This window comes from Culex quinquefasciatus, chromosome 1, assembly GCF_015732765.1.
Source record: "Culex quinquefasciatus strain JHB chromosome 1, VPISU_Cqui_1.0_pri_paternal, whole genome shotgun sequence".
NCBI lineage: Eukaryota > Metazoa > Arthropoda > Insecta > Diptera > Culicidae > Culex > Culex quinquefasciatus.
The window spans coordinates 115,432,888-115,453,620 of record NC_051861.1 but is presented as its reverse complement, the minus strand read 5'-3'; the positions used below and the strand labels follow the sequence as shown (position 1 = coordinate 115,453,620).

General features: G+C 30.6%; 1 protein-coding gene across 1 annotated transcript in view; it reads right to left on the bottom strand.

Annotated features, from left to right (window-relative positions):
* Nucleotides 1-1,823: 1,823 nt before the first annotated feature.
* LOC6046923 (putative uncharacterized protein DDB_G0274535) overlaps nt 1,824-20,733 on the bottom strand; it is a 110,200-nt gene continuing 91,290 nt past the window's right edge. Inside the window, exon 4 of the mRNA XM_038248803.1 lies at nt 1,824-2,703. Coding sequence (XP_038104731.1) covers nt 2,508-2,703 — 196 coding nt within the window. The 3' untranslated portion in view covers nt 1,824-2,507. The remainder of the gene's footprint in view (nt 2,704-20,733) is intronic.

Here is a 20,733-nt window from a genome sequence, read left to right as displayed (position 1 = left end):
AGACCCTAATTAGAAAATGCATGACAAAATTCGCTTCTTTTGATACCCATATTGCAAATTGTGAAAATTTTACTATTTTCGAAAATAATAGGGTATTTTGTGAAAATTTTAGTATTCAACCATAAAAACCTTAATAATGTGAAAAGCATACCAAATTTCGCTTCGTTTGATACCCATATTAAATATTTTGAAAATTTGAGTATTTTCGAAAAAAATACGGTATTTTGTAAAAATTTTAGTTTTCAACAATAAAAACTGTGATAAAGTGAAGAGCATATAAAATTTCGCTTCGTTTGATACCCATATTGCAAATTTTGAAAATTTTCACTAGATACCGTATATTTTTTGAAAATTTTGGTATTAAAAAAACAATAAAAATGTAAAAAAGGATACAACATGTTGCTATTTGATGCCTATATTGCAAATTTTAAAAATTTGCGTATTTTCGAAAAAATGCGGTATTTTGTGAAAATTTTAGTATTTTTCAACAAAACTGTAAAAATGTGAAAAGACCTACAAAATTTCGTTTCGTTTGAAGCCCATATTGCAAATTATGAAAATTTGAGTACTTTCGAAAAGATACGTTTTTTGTGAACAATTTTGAGTATTTATACTTTGGAACTTATTACATTTTCGAAACATATATTCTTAGTGAAAGCACTGAAATTATAACTTGATATGGTTGAATAAGGTCGTTTTTAGAAATTTTTAAAAATCAGTTATCGTCCATTATTCATTATCGCCGATATAATTATCGAAATGAGCCTCGATAATTTTATCGTTAACAACCTTGGATATCAAAGGTAAACAAACAACTGCTAAGCAACGTATAACAAACCAGCAAGTTTTCCAAGTTGATTGTAGGTATCCGCACGAAGTTACGATTTTTTTCTACGCAACTTATATAAATATTTACGCAACTTAATTATTGTATGTAAAGTGTTTGTAGGTAGGCCATGAACATTTTAGAATGAAGCGAAACATTTCAAAAGGGCAAGGTTCATCTGCATAAAAATAATGAAAGAAATGTCGTTTTGCGAAAATGTTAAGAATTACTTTGTTGTCTTATAGTCAAGGCTAAAAACCCAAAAATAGCATGTCTAACGGCAAATCGTGTAACAGGCCAGGTTTTGATGGATCTAGGCTAAATCGACCCTGCTGAGTCCGAATATCGCGGTCACGAAGCCGGATTCCTTAAGGGAAGCGAGATATTCAAAATGGCGACCAATATGGCGGCTATATAGAGAAGTTAACAATATCACAGTATGAAGGTTGTTGACGTGTCGATTTTAACTAATTTGGGGTCGCTGAACCCGAATATGACCATGAAAATCGGTCACGGTGACCCAGGAGCGTTTAACCCAAGATGGCGTCCAATATGGCGAATAGTGAATCTTCAAGTATTTTTAAACAAGATGTAACAGGCGTGTGACCGATCAAATTTACCTAATTTGGGGTCGCTGAACCCGAATATGACCATGAAAATCGGTCACGGTGACCCAGGAACGTGTAATCCAAGATGGCGTCCAATATGGTGAAGAGAGAATCTTCAAGTATTTTTAAACAAGATGTAACAGGCGTGTGACCGATCAAATTTAACTAATTTGGGGTCGCTGAACCCGAATATGACAATGCAAATCGGTCACGGCGACCCAGTAGCGTGTAATCCAAGATGGCGAAGAGAGAATCTTCAAGTATTCGACGCAATCTTGGATTACACGGTCCTGGGTCGCCGTGACAAGCCTGTTACATGTTGTTTAAAAATACTTGAAGATTCTCTCTTCGTCATATTGGACGCCATCTTGGATTACACGCTTCTGGGCCGCCGTGACCGATTTTCTTGGTCATATTCGGGTTCAGCGGCCCAAAATTAGTTAAAATCGACACGTCAACAACCTTCATACTGTGATATTGTTAACTTCTCTATATAGCCGCCATATTGGTCGCCATCTTGAATATCTCGCTTCCCTTAAGGAATCCGGCTTCGTGACCGCGATTTTCGGACTCAGCGGGGTCGGTTTAGTCTAGATCCATCAAAACCTGGCCTGTTACATGATTTGCCGTTAGACACAAGAAAATGAGCCCTTTTTCGATTCCGTGCCTTGACTATTATAGATATTAAGTTAAAGTCAGTAAAATGTCAGTTAAATGTAGTAAAAATAAGGTGTTTGAACAAGCTATTTTTAAAGAAATTACATAAATTACATTTGAGGACATATCCTTTGCATATTTATAAAAAAAATCATGTTACCCCCTCAAAAAAGTCCCAAAACATCGTAATTTTTGGATGGAACCAAATTAATTTTGAAGGAACTTTTTACTCTGAATACCAATGAGAACATTTTGGAAAAACCTGAACAATTTCTTTTCTCTCAATTAAACCCCAACCCAGGAAGCTCCTCCAAACTCAAATCGATTCCAGTCGATCTCTTCTTCTTTCTCAATTGTGTTCCACACTACCAAAAAACAATATCTCCCTTCTCCCTCTACCCCCTCCCTCTCCCTCCTTAAAGCAACCGCTCCAGATCCTCACTCTCGGCGTCGCTCGTGCCCGTCTCCGTGTCCGTGTACTCGTCGTCCCGCCGGTTCCGCCTGCAGCACGGCAACCGCCCGTCGTCCTCAAAGTCACTCCAGTGCTCGAACTCCTCCTTGTGGTGCTCGAGCAGCATCAGCGACGGAAAGAGACTGTCGCAGCCGCTGCAACTGTCAGATTTTTTTTTGTGTGAGAGAGAAAGAAAAAGAAAATCCGAATTAGTCCAGGGGAAACTTTTTGATGAATAATTTAATGACACAAATGACGGGTTTCAATTTAGGTTCGTTTTTATTTCTTTTTTCTGCTTTGCTTTCAGTTTCAGCGATTTATAACCTTTTTATTTTAAGCTTGTTTTCTACCTAATGTAATCCGTTCAAAGGGATTCGATTGATTTCATCGAGAGGGAAAAAACGATTTCTAACTTATTCAATCTTGTTTTGCGACATCCCTTAAGCTTTACCATCAATGCTATCAAAAATGATGGAAAATGCTTAGTTATCCTCTCAGAAGTCGTTTGTTTGAAATATTGTAAATTATGAATAATAAAAGCAAAAAATATATAATTTTTGAAAAAAAATGCTTTCAAATTAAATTCATTACATATTATGATTCCAACAATTTAAAAATAACATTACATTTGTCATTTTACAATAATTATTTAGTTCAATTGGGATTAGGCTGTTTCAAATATTATTTAATTCAAAAAACTTCCAAAGTTCAATGTAATTTTAAGTAAAATTAGCCCAAAACGATTCAAAATGCATTCTCCTCATTTTTAACATGTTTGAGTTAATTTTGCAACAATTCAAGTTTTAGTGAAATTTTAAAGTATTTTTTTCTCAAAAACAATGTTTTTGTTAAAACTTAGATTTTTTGAAAACAAATTATTGCAAACCAAATGTAATGATTTATTATTCATTTTCCATGCCTTTTTAAATTTTAATCCAACTGCAAAAACAAAAAAACAAAAATGTGAAAGTTTAAAAAAATCTTTAAACTAAATTATATAGACTTTTAATCACATTTGACTCTTCTACAAAATTAGATATTTTTGCCACTTTTGGTCTTCTGTTCATTTGACCTTTTGTTCATTCGAAATTAAGTTTTTCGAATTTTATTCGGACATCCCATGAGAACGGTATTTTAAGAGATAGTTTATGACGTTTTGAAAAATCAAGATTTTTTAGAGGTTGCAAATCTGTTTTGTTAATTAATTGGTTCATTTGCTCAATTCTTTTTTGTCTGAAAAACTCTACACAAAACGGGCATGTAACTATTTTTGTCTGAATTATTGTCATAATTACCCTAAACTTTTCCAATGATATAATATCGATAAGTAAATACGTCCAGATATCAATTTAGAAAATTTGGTACCGTCATCTGGGGCGAATCGGGACTACAGTCTGAATAGGGACAGCAGTTTTTAGAGCACTTAAAGGTATTAAATTTGGAAATAGATGTATACATTTTATTGGCCTGAGTCTGGTCAATCCGAAACCAACCAGAAAATTAAAAATATTTTGCTCTAACATGGTTAAAACTGCCGTCCCAAATCGCCCCAGTTAACGGTAGCTTTTTTAAATAGACAGCTGCCAAAATTTTATGAGGATTTGGGTTAATAAACTCGTATTTTTAAATGAAGCGATTCTCCTCCAAAACCGGAAATGGATATTCTTGATATTTTTTATTTGATTCAAACTTTGTGGGGGCCTTCCCTATGTCCGAAGAAGCCATTTTGTGTCATTGGGTCACCCATTAAGGCTCCATACAATTTTAGCTGCTATCCATACAAAAATGGTAGGCGTATATATTCGAAAATTGGTATCATTTGAAGGAATTTTCGGATCGATTTGGTGTCTTTGGAAAAGTTGTAGGCAAGGACTATAATAAAATGCACACGGATTAAAAGCCAATTTTCAAGTAATTTTTTACACAAATTTAATTTTCCAAAAATCCGTATTATTTGATTTTTGATTTTTTTTTATTTAAAAAAAAATTTAAATTTGATTGTTTTTTAAATGTTTGAGTTTGTTTCAATTTGTTCAATTTTATTTAAAGTTTGTATTATTTTTTCAAAGTTTTTGTATATTTTTCAAAGATTTTGTTCCCCCCCCCCCCCATGAATTAGGGGGGAAAATATGTTCTTCAAAAAACTTCAAAAGTTCAATGTAATTTTATGTAAAATTTGCTGTAAAGTATTCAAAAAGCATTCTCCTTATTTTTAACATGTTTGAGTACATTTTTAAACAATTTTTATAAAAGTTTGTTTAAATTGATTTGAATTTGTTTAAATTTAATTAAATTCGTTTAAATTTGTTCAAATTTGTTTACAAGTTTGTTTAATTTTGTTTAAATTCATTTAAATTTGTTAAATTTGCTTGAATTTGCTTAAATTTGCTTAAATTTGTTTAATGTTTTTTTAAATTTGTTTAAATTTGTTTGAATTTGTTTAAATTTGTTCAAATCTGCTAAAATTTGTTTAATTTTTTTTATTTGTTTAAATTCGTTTAAATTTGTTTGAATTTGCTTATTTTTTTTGTTTATACTGTTTAAATTTTCTAAAGTTTGTTTAATTGATTTGAATTTGTTTAAATTTGAGTTTAGTTTTAATTTAGTTTTAGAGTTAAGTTTTAGGGTACAAAAATCGCAACTTTTGAAAGAGTACCGAGAATAATTTTGGCGCCGAGTTATTATTTTTTGAAAAAAAAAAATATTTGTTTTGTAAAAATAGCAATTTTAGTCAAAAAATAGCAATTTTAGTAAAGAATTATTTCTGACCACAGTTTTTGAATGAAGGAATTTGCAATAGAAAATTACTTTTCTGATTTTTTGATAATGTGCATAGTTTTCAAAATACAACAAATTTAATACAAAAACTTTATTTATGCTGAAAAATTCAAATTTTTCAATTTTTTTAAATAGTGTCCATGATTGTCCATTTCTGAAAATATGTTGTTCGAAAAGTTCAGAAAATTTTCAATAAAAATGCCTCAGAGACATTGAAGAAAAAAAACAAGACAGACATTTTAAGTCTTATCTGAACATTCCCACATCTTTTAATGCCAATATCTTAGCAATTAATAGTTCATTTTGCATTGTTAAAAAAATGAAACATTTGTGAAATTTATGATCTTTTCGAAAAAAATATTTTAAAAATTTTGGAATCACTAATATCTTAAATGTGCTTTATATTGAATGTATGGACCTTTTCAAATGTTAGTCTTGATTACGAAATTTCAAAATTGTTTTTTTTCGAAAAGATCATAAAATTTCACAAATATTTCATTAAATAAAGAAGAAAAAAATATATATAATTTTCGTCTATTTTATGTGTGTTACGCGCGGAAAAGCGCTAAACGCACCTCACGTCTTTACCGGCGCATTCACGGTGGCAATCGTGTTGTCAGAAGATACTGACATTTAATCGAAAGTCATCTTGTGATGGCTCTTTGCCGGTGATCAACCAGAGTCACGAGTAGAAGTGCCCTTTGTGCAAGAAAAAATATATTTCGCGATGAATTTTAGTGAATACTGAATTTAAGTCCCATCTGGGCACCCCGTGAAGCAGTAGTAAGTTTCACTAGAATAGTTTATTTAGAAGTGCTTAATATTATAATTTCTCCTCCCTTAGCATTTCCTACAATGCAAGTCTAACCTAGAATCATTTAGATTTGCCATTATCATGCATGTGCTCATGCAGCTCCCAAATCGTCTTTTTGGAAAAAAACAGAACATTTTTTGTATCGAGTTACTAAACGTAAGTTTGCATATTTCTAAAACGATAATTAGTTAATCTTAATCTGTATTCTTAGGCAATTTGTAACTAGCCGTTTAAAACCAGCTCAAATCGCCAAATACAAACCTAGTTAAGCAAAAACTGAGCGTATTTCTTCGGTGGTTACAAATACGGAAAAATCCTCGGTCACGTTGCCAGCAAGGGCAACAATGTGTTTTTGGGTGACAAGACAAGGGGGCTAAAATCTATTTAAAATCAACTTTTTTTTAAAACAATAACAGCTTGAAACCATTTTTCAACATCTAAGTGAAAATAAGTTGTAAATTGCATAATCCACGTTTTCAGTTTTTTTATGCAATGAATTTACAGGAAGTTATTACATGTTTGCCATTGATATAGTATAATAATAATTTCTAATCTAATCTGATCTAATCAGACCCTAGCGCAGCCAATCTTTCGGAGGGATCCTGGAGAGTTACTTAGGTTAGATGATATAGTATAATAAAAATTTATAAACAAATTTGATAACGCTATTTGTTATCAAACCAATAATTGATATTTTCTTAAATAAGCGTTTTGAAAATGTATTGAGTGCTGAGACAATCGAGTTTTCAATATTTTTGCAAAACCAATAAAAACGGATGAGTGTGCAAAAGTTCATCTTTTCTGAATAAAAAAAAATGCCTTCATGAATTTTTAAGCACTTTTATTTTGAGTGTTAAATAGACTAGAAGAATAAAATAGTAGTTTATGCAACAAGTTGCAAAAAGAGGATTTTTTCAGCACGAGTCGTACATTTATCCAACGAGGTTCACCGAGTTGGATAAATACGTCGAGTGCTGAAAAAATCAAGTTTTGCAACGAGTTCCAGACAACATTTTTTGCAATTCCGAAAAACACCCATTGAGTGAAATTTTAAGTCAAATTTTCTTGTATTTTGTCAATAAATCGTTTAAATAAAAAAAATGTTAAAAAATGTTATTTTTCGAAACAAGTGCTGAAAAGTTCAACTTTTCAGCACCCATTTCAGTGCTGAAAAGTAGAACTTTTCAGCATTTATTTTGAAAAGTGTTGCTATTCGATTCTGTTATTTTTGGTACAGAAAAGTAGGCTCTTTCGTCGTTCAAAAATGACAGGAAAAGTAAGTAGTTTCACGGCGGAATTGCAAAAATGGCTTTTCGTAATTGAGTTTTATTTTATTTTAGTATTCATCATACATTTTTTTTTTCAAATGAATGCAAAAAGTTCAGACACCCTAACAGACATTCCCAGCAAAAGGAGGAAAAATAGAGAAAAAGACAACCAGCCAATGTCTCTCTTATACTTAATTGATGACGCAGCATCGAAATCGGATTTTCCAACTCTTTTGTTTTTTTTTTTGTTTGGTCGCTCCAATCCATTCAGACGTATTCTTCTGACGACGTGAGACGAACAGTATTTTCCATGTTCAGCAGTTTTTTTCTTTTCTTATTCCATTAGCGTTTCAATAAGCTTGTTGTTTTATTTGGACTCCGATTTTAGTCACTCTGGGTTTTGGGAATCTGCTGCCTCTGAAGACAAGTTGGTTTATTGTAGGGAGAAAAATTCAAAATAAAATAAATGACGAGGTTGGTGAACTTTTCAAACAGAAGAAATGAAACTGAATTTATCGTTAAATGAAAAAAAAAGTGCAAAGTGAGTGGAAAACGTTTATCAGCAAAGAAAGACACCATAATCAGCTTATGATTTGCTTTGTTCAAGTGGAAAAAAATGTTTCTGTTTCGATTGATTGTACCAAAGAGATAATCACAATAAGAGGATGATTGTAAATTCCATCAAATGATTGCTATTGAAATATTGTCTTATTTTGTTTGGCTAGAAAAACTATGAAATTTTTAGTTGGCTTCACCCACTCTCGCTAAACTGCTTTCATTAGAAATACCGAAACAATTTCAGAACATGGCAGAAAATTCCGCATGCACAAAACCCATCCAACCACATGCAATTTTGTGGTGAGATTTTTTGCATTTTTCCTCCGCAGGTTCACTTTTCACCACCCTCTTTTGCATGCAGGAAACGCTAGCAAAATGCTAATCCCACGCCTTTTTCGCTTTTTTCCCCCTTCCCCAACCCAGAGGAGAATGTTACGTGTGGGAGAGCATAAGGTAACTGTTGGGAGCTGAGCTGAACTGAACTGAGCTGAGCTGTGCTGCTGCCGGAGAAAGCTTTTCCGGCTTGGGCGAGCTTTTGACTGCAGATGGTTGTGTGGGCTCGAAAAGAGTGGGAGAAGGTATTTCCGGAAGCATTTTAGTGACTTCCGGGGAAATTCAAGTGTAATATTGCTTCTAATTGACTTTGCGTAATTTAAGATTTGTTAAAAAAAATCATGCTCAAATAATTCAAATTTAATCAAAACAAATCATCTCCTAAAATTAAAAAAAAAAAATAATTTAAGTTTCAAAAAAGTGTAGAAGATATAAAAGTTCAAGAAACCTATAAATACTTATTTTTTTAGCAAGTTATAGCTACACTTATTTGGGACATGCGTGGAACAACGATTTTCACAACATTGAGTTCAAATTAATAATAAAAAAGTTTTTGTAGTATTGTATTTTATTTGGCTGCAAATTTCACAACATAAAAATTGGTACATGTAATAAATATTAAGCATAACATCGTATTTTTAATAATTAAATTCCAATATCCAAAATATGGAAAAATTGCAATTCTTTGTAAAAATCAAGGTTGTTAACGGTAAAATTATCGAGGATCGATAACGATAACGATAATTCTATCGTTATCGTTATTTCGATAATTCTATCGGCGCTAAACTTATCGACGATAATGGACGATTACATGTTTTAAATATATTTCTTAAATTTAATTAATCCAACTATATTATGACAAACTTTGAAACTTTTACTTAGAATTTATTTGATAATACGCCTAATTTCAGAACTTGTATAAATACGCATTTTTTTCAATTAGTTACCGTTTTTACACAATTCTCAAACATTTATAATTTGTAATTTATTTATCAAACGAAGCGAAATTTTGTATGCAATTTCACTTTAGTCGAGTGTTTCTTTTTCTGTGAAATACAAAATATCGATTTTTTTTCGAAAATACTTGAATATGTATAATTTGCATAAGAAGTGAATTTTTTAATGAATTTTTACAAGAAACGTATTTTCACAAAAAAATCTAATTTTAATGAAAGATACGGTAATTTAAATTATGGTATTTTGCGAACATATGAGTGTTTTAAAATAAATTATTATTATGAAAATTTGAGTATTTTAGCAATAATTACGTATTTTAGGAAAATTTGTTTATTTTACAAAAAAATTATATAAAGTTTAAATGCACACACCATTTGATACCCATATTGAAAATTATGAAAATTTTATTATTTTTAAAAGAATACGGTATTTTGTGAAAATTTGAGAATTTAACAAAGAAAACTCTTCTTAAGTGAAAAGACATACAAAACTGATTGATTTCCGTTACCGTTAGTATTTTTACCAATGTTGTTAATCGATAAAATTATCGACGATACCATTAGCGTCTAACGATAACGATAACCATTATTAAAAATACTAAAATTTTAACCAAAATTTGAATTTATTTAAATACCTTGGGTTTGCTTGAATAAAATCATGTTTGCAAAAGAAACTCATTTATTTTTATATACAACAAACTTTTTTGAACGTCATTTTATTTCAATTCGGTTTAAAAAAAACTATTTATTCTAATTTTTTTTTCAAATTCTATATTTTGTATCAAACATAAATTTCATTCCAAAATACTCCAAAATCGTTAAAATGTTATCCAATTTCTCTGTTTTCGACCTCAATTTTGTATAAAGCTATCAAAAATTTTGTTTATTAATAATATGATGTTTTTTTGATAATTATTATGCACAATAATCATTAAAAATATTGCGAAAATTCGATTCATTTGCCACCGATGTTGCAAATTATGAAACCATGCTTTATTAACCAATTTTTGCATTGTTTTCAAATTACAAAAGATTGTTTAATCAGAAAATCATGATTTCCTGTAAAATATGTTTTGTCAGCTAAATCATTTTTTTTGTTTCTTTTGGTATTTGTTATGGCTGAGTGAAATCTTTTGATTGATTTTCAGTATCAAGCCTTAGACCAATACAAATTTTATTTTAGGATTTTGCCTCAGTTCTTTCGTCGAGATTTCTCAAATGTCAGGGGGGGGGGGGGAGGGGGCAAAAAAATAGATTATTATTACTAAAAAATTTAACATTCCATTGAAAAAACTTATTTATTTGATTGTACAATATTTTGAATACAATTTATAACGTTTATTCATTCATTTTTAATCAAATAGGGCAACTTCAATTTTGCTTTTTAAATAAGAGTTAAAGTTTTTCGTGATTTTATTGATATGATGTTTTTAAACAAATCAAAAAATGTAATAACAAAATTGATGGTTATTATAAAATTTCAAAGGTTTTAATTGTCTTTCGAATATCAGGAATTATTGCAAATCTTTGTTTTACCAAAATTATTGAATTTCAACATTTATTGACTTCTATTGTTTAATTTTAATTTTAATCGGGGTTATTAGCTCTCTCTCTCTCTCTCTCTCTCTCTCTCTCTCTCTCTCTCTCTCTCTTTCTTTCTAAGTTTTAAATCGTATATTTTCAATCTAAAATACTTTTATACTAAATAACAAATACATTTTATGGATAATCGTTTACAAATGGATATTTTAGCGATTTTTATTTGCATTAAATATATGTTGGAAAAGTTTTATATTTATTATGAATGAATTGTCTAGAAAAACTACAAACATCGTTAAAAATTATTGAAAAAATAAACATGGGTAATTTCTCTACCAACTCACACGAAATCGGGAAAAGTTGCCCCGACCCCTCTTCGATTCGCGTGAAACTTTGTCCTAAGGGGTAACTTTTGTCCCTGATCACAAATCCGAGGTCCGTTTTTTGATATCTCGTGACGGAGGGACGGTACGACCCCTTCCATTTTTGAACATGCGAAAAAAGAGGTGTTTTTCAATAATTTGCAGCCTGAAACGGTGATGAGATAGAAATTTGGTGTCAAAGGGACTTTTATGTAAAATTAGACGCCCGATTTGATGGCGTACTCAGAATTCCGAAAAAACGTATTTTTCATCGAAAAAAAAACACTAAAAAAGTTTTAAAAATTCTCCCATTTTCCGTTACTTGACTGTAAAAAATTTTGGAACATGTCGTTTTATGGGAAATTTAATGTACTTTTCGAATCTAAATTGTCCCAGAAGGGTCATTTTTTCATTTAGAACAAAATTTTTCATTTTAAAATTTCGTGTTTTTTCTAACTTTGCAGGGTTATTTTTTACAGTGTAACAATGTTCTACAAAGTTGTAGAGTAGACAATTACAACAATTTTGATATATAGACATAAGGGGTTTGCTTATAAACATCACGAGTTATCGCGATTTTACGAAAAAAAGTTATTTTTTCTAACATCTTACGCTATTTTTACAAAAAAATTTAACGAAAAAATATCGTGGACTCACCTTCAAATTTGACTTTTAAACTTAAAAATCAAAAAATCTCAGAAAGGGGAATGTTTTTTTTCTTTCAGTGTATTTTTTCGGAAAGCCCGTAAAATTTCCTACATGTTTGTATTTGACCACTGTTTGATACGATTACGAAATTACGAAATTAAAAAATATTTATATATAATATTTTATAGCTAATCCAAGATTATTTTAGCAAAAAGTTTCCCAAAATGCTAGACATCATTACAAATTTATTACATCCAAAATATATAAAATTTCACAAGAACATTTAAGTTTAAAAACTTTAACTTCTATTTGTGCCCCCAAAACAACCCTTTGCCCACCAAAAAAACAAACTAGGCCACCTCTCGAAATGCAACCCGTGCGCGCGAGCCCGAAATTGAAATCGCAAGAAAGTAACGGCATTCCGGTGCAATTGCAGATTTTGCGACGCAAGAAAAAAAAAAAAGCATGCAAATTTACGATTGCCACGAACCAAGGTGGAAAAATGGATTCCGTTCGGTTGACCTGGTTTCTCGGGCACACACCTGATGTCGGTGGAATCGCGAAATTATGGCTAAACTGGGGGGTGATAAATTTTTGGGAGCTTTTCGAGGGGGAAAAGGTTTGGATATAAATTTTTCGAAAGGGGATGGGTATTATTGGTGCTTTCGCGGGGATGGTTTGAAAAATGTTGGACCCTAATTGGATTTCCGAAGATCGATGTTAGTGGCAATCTTAACCTTTGCTGGTTTGATTGAACAAATTTGTGTTTGGATATTTGAAGCTATAGAAGAGTTTCTTCTTCTTGAATAAATACAAGGGCAGCCATTAGCAATTAATTGAACAAAGTTATCCTAACCAGAATCAGTAATTACAACAAGGTTTCATGTTTCAGATTGCAACAAACCTTGCAGTTGCCTTATCTGATGTATTTTGCACAATCTAAACTTGTATTTAAGGTTGGTCCAATTAAAATTTGGTTTAAAATTAATTAGTTTAGAAAATGTTCTTAATTTTCTTAATTTATAAAATTTAAATTTTGTTTTTTCATATAAAAAAAAACATTAAATTTTGTTCAAATTTCACGACAATCAATCTTTACACAAAATTGCTACACATGTAAACTAAGATTTCCACCTAGAAGATCCAGCCGGGCCATAAGCAGATTACAGCAGGGCTCGTTTCTCGATTGGGTAAATGAATTTGCCTGGTTGTGGCTTCTGGTTGAAGCCTTCAGGTTGGTTTATCCCGGCCCAGTCTGCCCACACAGTCCACACAGGTATTTATTGTTCAGAATTATTTCCGAGAATTGTGTTTTATGTCGAAAGCAGCACCAGCAACAAGTCGGATCAAATGCCATGTCGATGTTGGGTGGGTGTTTAATTTGTAGCTTTGTGGGGAGCTTTTCGAGAAAGAATGTTAAAGCATCTTTAAGTAATGATTATGTTTGCTCAAGAAAGATAACATGCCTGCTTGTTCTATCTTTGGGGTATTTGAACTGTTAAAATGCAAATCAGAAATTTTCATGTAATTCATTTTGAGGAATTTTGAAGTTTTCTTTTGACCCTTACAAAACCCATTTGAATTTCAATTTTGTAATATAATTTAATTGTTGTTTCTTTTTTTGAACATTTAACAGTAATTTTGTCAATTTCACTTAGACAAAACCAAAGAATTTAAACAAAATAAAAATCACTAAAGACTTATCCCTCCAACCTCTTCCCTACCATCTTGATCCACAAAATTGCCCGCAGACCGCAACCTTTTTTTCGGCGAATTTCGTACCCACGGCAGCGCAATGTTATGCAAGTTATGAAATTATTGTCAAAGTTACGGAGCGCGCGAGCTTGTGTGTGTGTGTGCGTTGGTATGTTTGTGGTTGTGTTTTATGAAAAGCTCCCAGCTGTCATCATCTGGCACGCGCGCGGAAAGCTTCTTAGTGCAAAGTGAGCTGGGGTTAGCAAATTTGATGGCGGTTGTAATTTGGAGGTATTTTTTAAGGTTATATTCAGCTATGGTAAGTGAATTCATAGTTGACTAATAATTTACTAAACGGTTTCCACATGATTCATTCTTTACACAGCTAAAAAAGTAGTAATCCAGCTGCATGTAAAAGGCGTGGGTGTAATATAAATATTGCATTATTTTATGCAATTTTATGTGATTTTACACCCTGAAATATGCTGCAAATCAGTATGGGAATCCTACTTGACTGAAATGTCAAGCTGATATGTGTGTTTATCCTTGCAGCTTTTCATCGGTCTGATGGCCGAGTGAGCTAAGGCGCCAGTCCTTACTGTTGGAGCTGGGTTTGAATCCCGTCGGTTGCACCTTTTTTTGTGTTTGCAAACATTGTACATGCTGTGTGTAATATTAAGTGTTTATTTTGACGAAGGTGATGTGCATGCTTTGGCATGCGATTTTACCATCGGATTTTTTGCTGTGTATACATTATCAAAATTTCGCTTATAAAAAAGGATTCGTTTTGTTATAATTATAAAAAAAATCAGGCATACAAAGTAAAAAAAAATATTTTGGTAATTGATAATGGAATACAATTGATTTATAACAAACAATTCATTCTAAATTAATTTTCTAAATGGATTTTTTGTGTTATGAATTAGAGATCAGACTCTATTAACCGAAGTTATCGGAATCTTTGGATAAGGCTGTTGCAAATATTTCTCAAAGTTTTTGTCTTCCTCCCCCTCAAAAAAAATCGGCCCGAACAATCAAAGGGCAAAAACATTTTTTTTTCAAAAAACTTAAACATTTTTACGAAATTTTAAGTTAAACCAGCTTCAAACAAGTTAAAATAATTTGAAACATGTTTTAGTTCGTTTAGAAATATTGTAAGTTTTAGTAAATTTTGGATCCATTTTTTCCCAACAAAAAATACATTTTCTTCAAAACATAGATTTTTTGAAAACTAATGATTTTCCATTTTTCAAAAACTTTTTCATTGAAATATTGAAATTCCGTCAAATTCCGTTCCCCCTCCCATTGATCAAACCTTTGCAAAATATTTGTATCAGCCAATTCGAAACACCCTAGTAACAATTTTAAACTTACAGGTTTTATCATGGTTCTGGAAACCTTCATACGGCCTATATGGGCTTTTATGGCCTACTTAAAACCTAAAATGTTACTAGGGCATGAATCAAACACAATTTTCGTTTTCTTGTTTTGGATCGTTGAGCTCAAATGTGAGCCCAAAAATACTTTAAAGTGATTTTTGCAATTCGGTCGTGAAACTACTTACTTTTCCTGTCATTCTCGAACGACAAAACAGCCTACTTTTCTGTACCAAAAATAACAGAATCGAATAGTAACCCTTTTCAAAACAAATGTTGAAAAGTTCTGAAATTGATGCTGAAAAGTTGAACTTTTCAGCACTTGTTTCGAAAAGTTATACTTTTCAACATTTTAAACGATTCATTGACTCAATGCATGGATACTTGTCCTATAATTCTGTTCAAAGGGTGTTTTCGGGATTGCAAAAAATGTTGTATGGAACTCGTTGCAAAACTTGATTTTTTGATTCTTGTTGCATAAACTACTATTTTAATCCAAGTTTGTGGCCACCGCCATGATGAAATATTGAGAATTTGTATCAATACAATCATATAATCATACACGTTTTTTTAGTCTTTCGGTACCTGAATTTAAAAAAAATTAGAATTAAAAATAAAGAATTGAAATTTGTGAAATTTTTTGTACTTTACCCTAAAAACTCAAAAGTTGTGAAAATCATTGTGATCCCTGTTGGTTATCACATCGAATTAAAAAAACTTAAAAAAATACGGTAATTTGTTAAAATTTTAGTATTTTACACTCAATACTAAAATGTTGTGGAAAGTTAAAAAAAAATCGCGTTGTTCGATACCTTTATGGAAAATAATGTAAATTTTCAAATTGTCATATTTTTCAATAAGTGTTATGGAAATCTTTACAATTTTTTTCGTTATTCGATACTGTTATTGCAAATTTCGAAAATTTGTGTATTTAAAAAAAGCATTTTACACTCAAAACTCAAGTGTTGTGAAAATCTTTACAAGAGTTTGCGTCATACGAACCCATATTGCAAATTATAAACATTTTATTGTTTTCGAACAAATATGAAAATTTGTGAAAAATTTAGTATTTAAAACTCAACACAAAAACTTTGTGTAAATCGTGAGTAAATTTTGCGTTATTAGATATGCCCATGTAGCAAATTATGAAAATTAGAGTTTTTAAAAGCATGACAATTAACTTTAATAATAATAAATAGTATTTTATACTCAATACTCATATGATGTCAACTTTTTTTTCCCATTTTTCAAATCATGAAAATTTGAGTATTTTCAAAAAAAAAATAATTTGTGCAAATTTTCATATTTTAAACTCAAAACTAAAGTGCTTGATTTTTTTTTACAAAATTTTGCTTCCTTTGTTATCGAAATTGAACATTTCAAAAATTAGTGTATTTTCAAAAAATACTGAAATTTGTAAAAAAAAATAGTATTATACACTCATAACTTTAATACTGTGAAAAGCTTTGTACACTTTTGAGCCGGGAAAATCACCGAAAAACATCAATTCAAACTCGTAAACAAATATTGCTTATTAAGAAAATTTGAATATTTTCCAAAAAAATAAAGTAATTTTAAACTAAAAACTCTTCAGCATGCCAAATATATTGTAAAACAAAATACGGCGTTCGATACCGTTATTGAAATTTTTAATAACTTGTGTTTAAAAAAAATAATTGGTGAGCCTTGTGAAAATTTAAGTATTTAAAATTTAAAAAATGTGCTGGTGGTTATGTTACACATGACCAATATGACAAAGAACTTTGTACATGGCTGGAATTTTTTTTTCAAAAGGTACAACAAACAATCTTTTCATTTTTTTTTGCTGTTTGTTTGTTTTTAAACCACCTTGAGTCAGGATTTTCAAAAACACTCAAAAAGCAAAAATTAAAATTTTTGTTTAGGCCGTTGCAAATATTTGTTGAAGTTTATGTCATTCGACTCTGACCAAAGTCGAGGGGGGGGGGGGGGGCAAAAACATAAAAATTTAATTTACGAGCCACGGTTTTAACATTTGAATGAAAAAAGTGTTTAAAAATGCATTATACAGCTGTCCACTTGTTTTGCAATCATTAGTTTCCAAAATACCTAAGTATTGACCTTTTTTTTGCAAAAAATAAAGTTTTTGCGGTGCTGTACATTGGAATTTCATAAAAAATCAAAATATAAAAATTCAAAATATTTTAAATCCAGCCCAAACATGCTAAATATGATTATCAATGCAGAAAAATGCGTTTTAGATTGTTTTCAGTTGATTTGACTTTTATTTTCATTAACATTTTGAAGTTTTTTGAAAAAATATTTTTTTTGCCCCCTGATTTTTTGGACCAATATCGAGGGGATAAGCTTTGAAAAATATTTGCAATGGCCTTATTGGACTTAAAAACAATCCGGATTTATTTTATTTCATACAATTTAAATCATTTAATCAACAGTAGTGTGATTTTTTTTATTTTGATTTCGGTAGCTCTGTTCCCCTGGTGCTAATGGAAAAATTCAATAGCTTCTTTTTTTACGAATCAGAAAAAATATAAAAATAACCTGAATCTAAAAAAAATATTCAAGTTCATGTTTAATAGAATAATGGGAAAGAATCACAAATTTTTTGCTTTCATATTAACAGTTATAGTGGAAAATTCGAAAAGAGTGAATAAATTACTTTATTCTTAAATTTTCCTTAGGAACCATCTACAAACCACGTGGACATTTTTTTTTTAATCTCGAACGATTTTTTAAATGCTCGATAGCATAGGCTTTAAAATAAATATGACTGTCATTGATGGTTTCATTTTTTGATTGAAAAATTCAGAATCAAGATTTGAATGTTTTTTCTAAAACAAACATGGCCGCCTTTGGTTAAATCATAATTTGCAAATTTCTAGGATTGTTTGTTTCTAACCTTAAAAAATACCCTTGCAAAATTGTTTTTTGCTTTTTTATGATAATCATAGACAGTTCAGTAAATTTTTGACTCAATTATCAAGATAATTAACTTAGCATTTTTCCAATAAAATCTCCCAGCACAACCACCGTCCAAGACTCTTTCTCATCTCTAACAACAACAAAACAAAACCTTTCCAGGAAAATCCCCCACCATACCCGGAAAAAGCGCACACGCGGGACAAAAAGGGTGACAGAGTAGCATGCTAATATCTGTCCCACCATCGTGTCAGCAACCAAAAAAGACTTCCTTTTTTGTCTTCTTCTTAGTTGTGGATCTCCGAGGATCTTCAACGTGGAAGACGAAAAAAAATACACTGACTTTGTGGCACTCCACAAAAGTCAGTCTGCACGCCTAGGTGTGCTTTCCTTGGGAAGAGGGGGGAGCGAAAATCGCGCATAACATCACGAATTTTCTTCTGCGAAGAACTTTAAGTTGGTGGGAAATTTGTTGGGGAACAGTTGGACTTTGGAGAATTTCTATGTTTAATTTTATGGAAATAATTTTAAAGGTTAATTTTGTGAAATTATTTAAAATAGTTTAAAATAATTTTAGCTTATTTCAATTTTGACCTTAAATAATCCCATTTGATCCCACTATCCCACTGCAAAAACGTGTGAAAATGGTTCGCAGAAGTCATCTTCTCCAGGATATCATCGGAGCAGTATTTTTTTTTAAACTCCCCCTAACCCCGTCAGTCTGGTGATGCACCAAAACGAGAACCAAGAAGACGGGGTTTGTGAAATTGAAATACTTTGGGAACTATTTTCATTACGCAGTCCCACCAGAGAGAGAGAGAGAGAGAGTGAGATTCGCAAGCATCGGTGAGTTATGTGTCACATAAGATTTCATGATATTGGAGGTGTGCTGAAGTGAAAAAGTGATTAAAAAATTGTGGAGAAAGGGAAAAGCTTACGTGGTATCACGTACTGAGGGTTGGAATTTGAGTTGAGTTCCAGGTGAATTGAAGGAAATTTGAGATCGTCTTTAAAGTGGATTAAAGAATGAGTTGCAAAACGATCAACTTCGCAGTATATAAGACACAATTGTTTAACAGGATATTCCGAGTTGAATAAATTATTAGATTTGAAAAACTTAAAAATTTGTAACATACTGAAGAAATAAACATTTTTACAAACTACCAAATTATTCAAAAAGTTGCAAATTTATAAAATTTGAAAAAGTTAAAATTTTAAGTAATTCGTTAGTTAACATTGCTTTTCTACAGAACAAGTTAGCCCATTTTAATTTCAAGTAAAAAAGTTTTATTTTTGATGTTTGAAAAAATAATGACGAATTTTATCTTTTTTTATATAATTCTTACTTAACTAAAGTATAAAAAGCACAATTTATCAGAAACTAATGAAAATTTCATCACTTCCATTTGAATTCAAAATCTAAATTTTGACGACAGATCAATATTAAATAAAATTGACATAAAAAATGCACTTTGATTTCGAATGATTGCACTCCAATTCTCCTTGAAATTTGAAGTTTATTTTTTTTTCATGATTTTGGAACTTTTTGAAGGGGCGACAGAAACTTTGAAAATACTGGCCTTATTTTTTATCACTCAAAGAGGTTTGTTTAGTGGAAATTCAAATTTTGTTTGAATAACCTTTTTTTCTGGACGTTTTGGAATATTTTGAGGATAGAGGTAGTTGAGTGACAAAAAATTGAAATAAAACTTTCATTGGGCTAATCATGTCTTACAATGCTTTAATACTCAAAAATCAAATGACGCCAAATTTTGAAATGTTTTTTTTTTCGCGTAAACATTCACTTTTACATAATACTTAACAGAAATCATATATTTTGAAAAAAAAAAATGATTATGAAATTGGTGATTTCACATCATTAGATTTATTACTCATTTTCAATTAAAAAAATGTTTCAAATATTGAAACTATAATTATTTGCAATTCATTGTGCCAACATTTTGAATTCTGTTTTCCATATAAAATATTCTGCCAAAAAATATCACGTAAAAAAACTCTTTTTCACAGAATACTGAATATTAACAGAAACAATATCATTTTAAATAATCAAGTTTTGTAATTTGTATTGGAATTGTGTGTGATTGGATTTTCACAACTTAGAATTTTTTTACTCAAATTTCCATAATTTACAATATTGGTGTCAACATTTTGAGTGCTGTTTCTGGTATTAATAAATTAAAAAAAAATATAATTCGTTCAAAACCGTTTTGGAACTCAATTTTTATATCTCGTACAGTCATGCCCCGGTTTTGATTCGTTCAGCTGCCTCGGTTAAGCACGGTCCAGTGTTATTGCAATATGGGTATCAAATGATCGGGATTTTTTTCATACATTTTGAATGTAACAACATTTTTTGAAAGTACTAAAATTTTTCACAAAACTACGTATTTTCTAAAAAATACTCAATGTTTCATTTTTCGGATCGGAATTTTCCATACATTTCAAATGTGATAACAACTTTTTTGAAAATACTAAACAATTTTCAGAAAACTACGTATTTTTGAAAAAGTACTTAAAATTTCAGTTTTTTACAATATGGGTATCAAACGATCGGGATTTTTTGACACATTTGGAATGTTAAAACGCACTTTTTTGAAAATACTCAAAATTTTCACAAAGCTACGTATTTTTGAAAAAAAATCTAAATTTTCAGTTATTGCTACCCATATCGTAAAAAACTGAAATTTTTAGTATTTTTCGAATGTACGTCGTTTTGTGAAAATGTTGAATATTTGAAAAAGTGTTGTCTTTACATTCGAAATTTAATAAAAATTCCCGATCATTTCCCATATTGTGAATAACTGAAATTTTGAGTATTTTCTTCGAATACTTTTGTGATTTTTTTAGTATTTAAAAAAATGTTGTTTTACATTTGAAATGTATGAAAAAATTCCGATCATTTGATAACCGTTTCGTGAAAAACT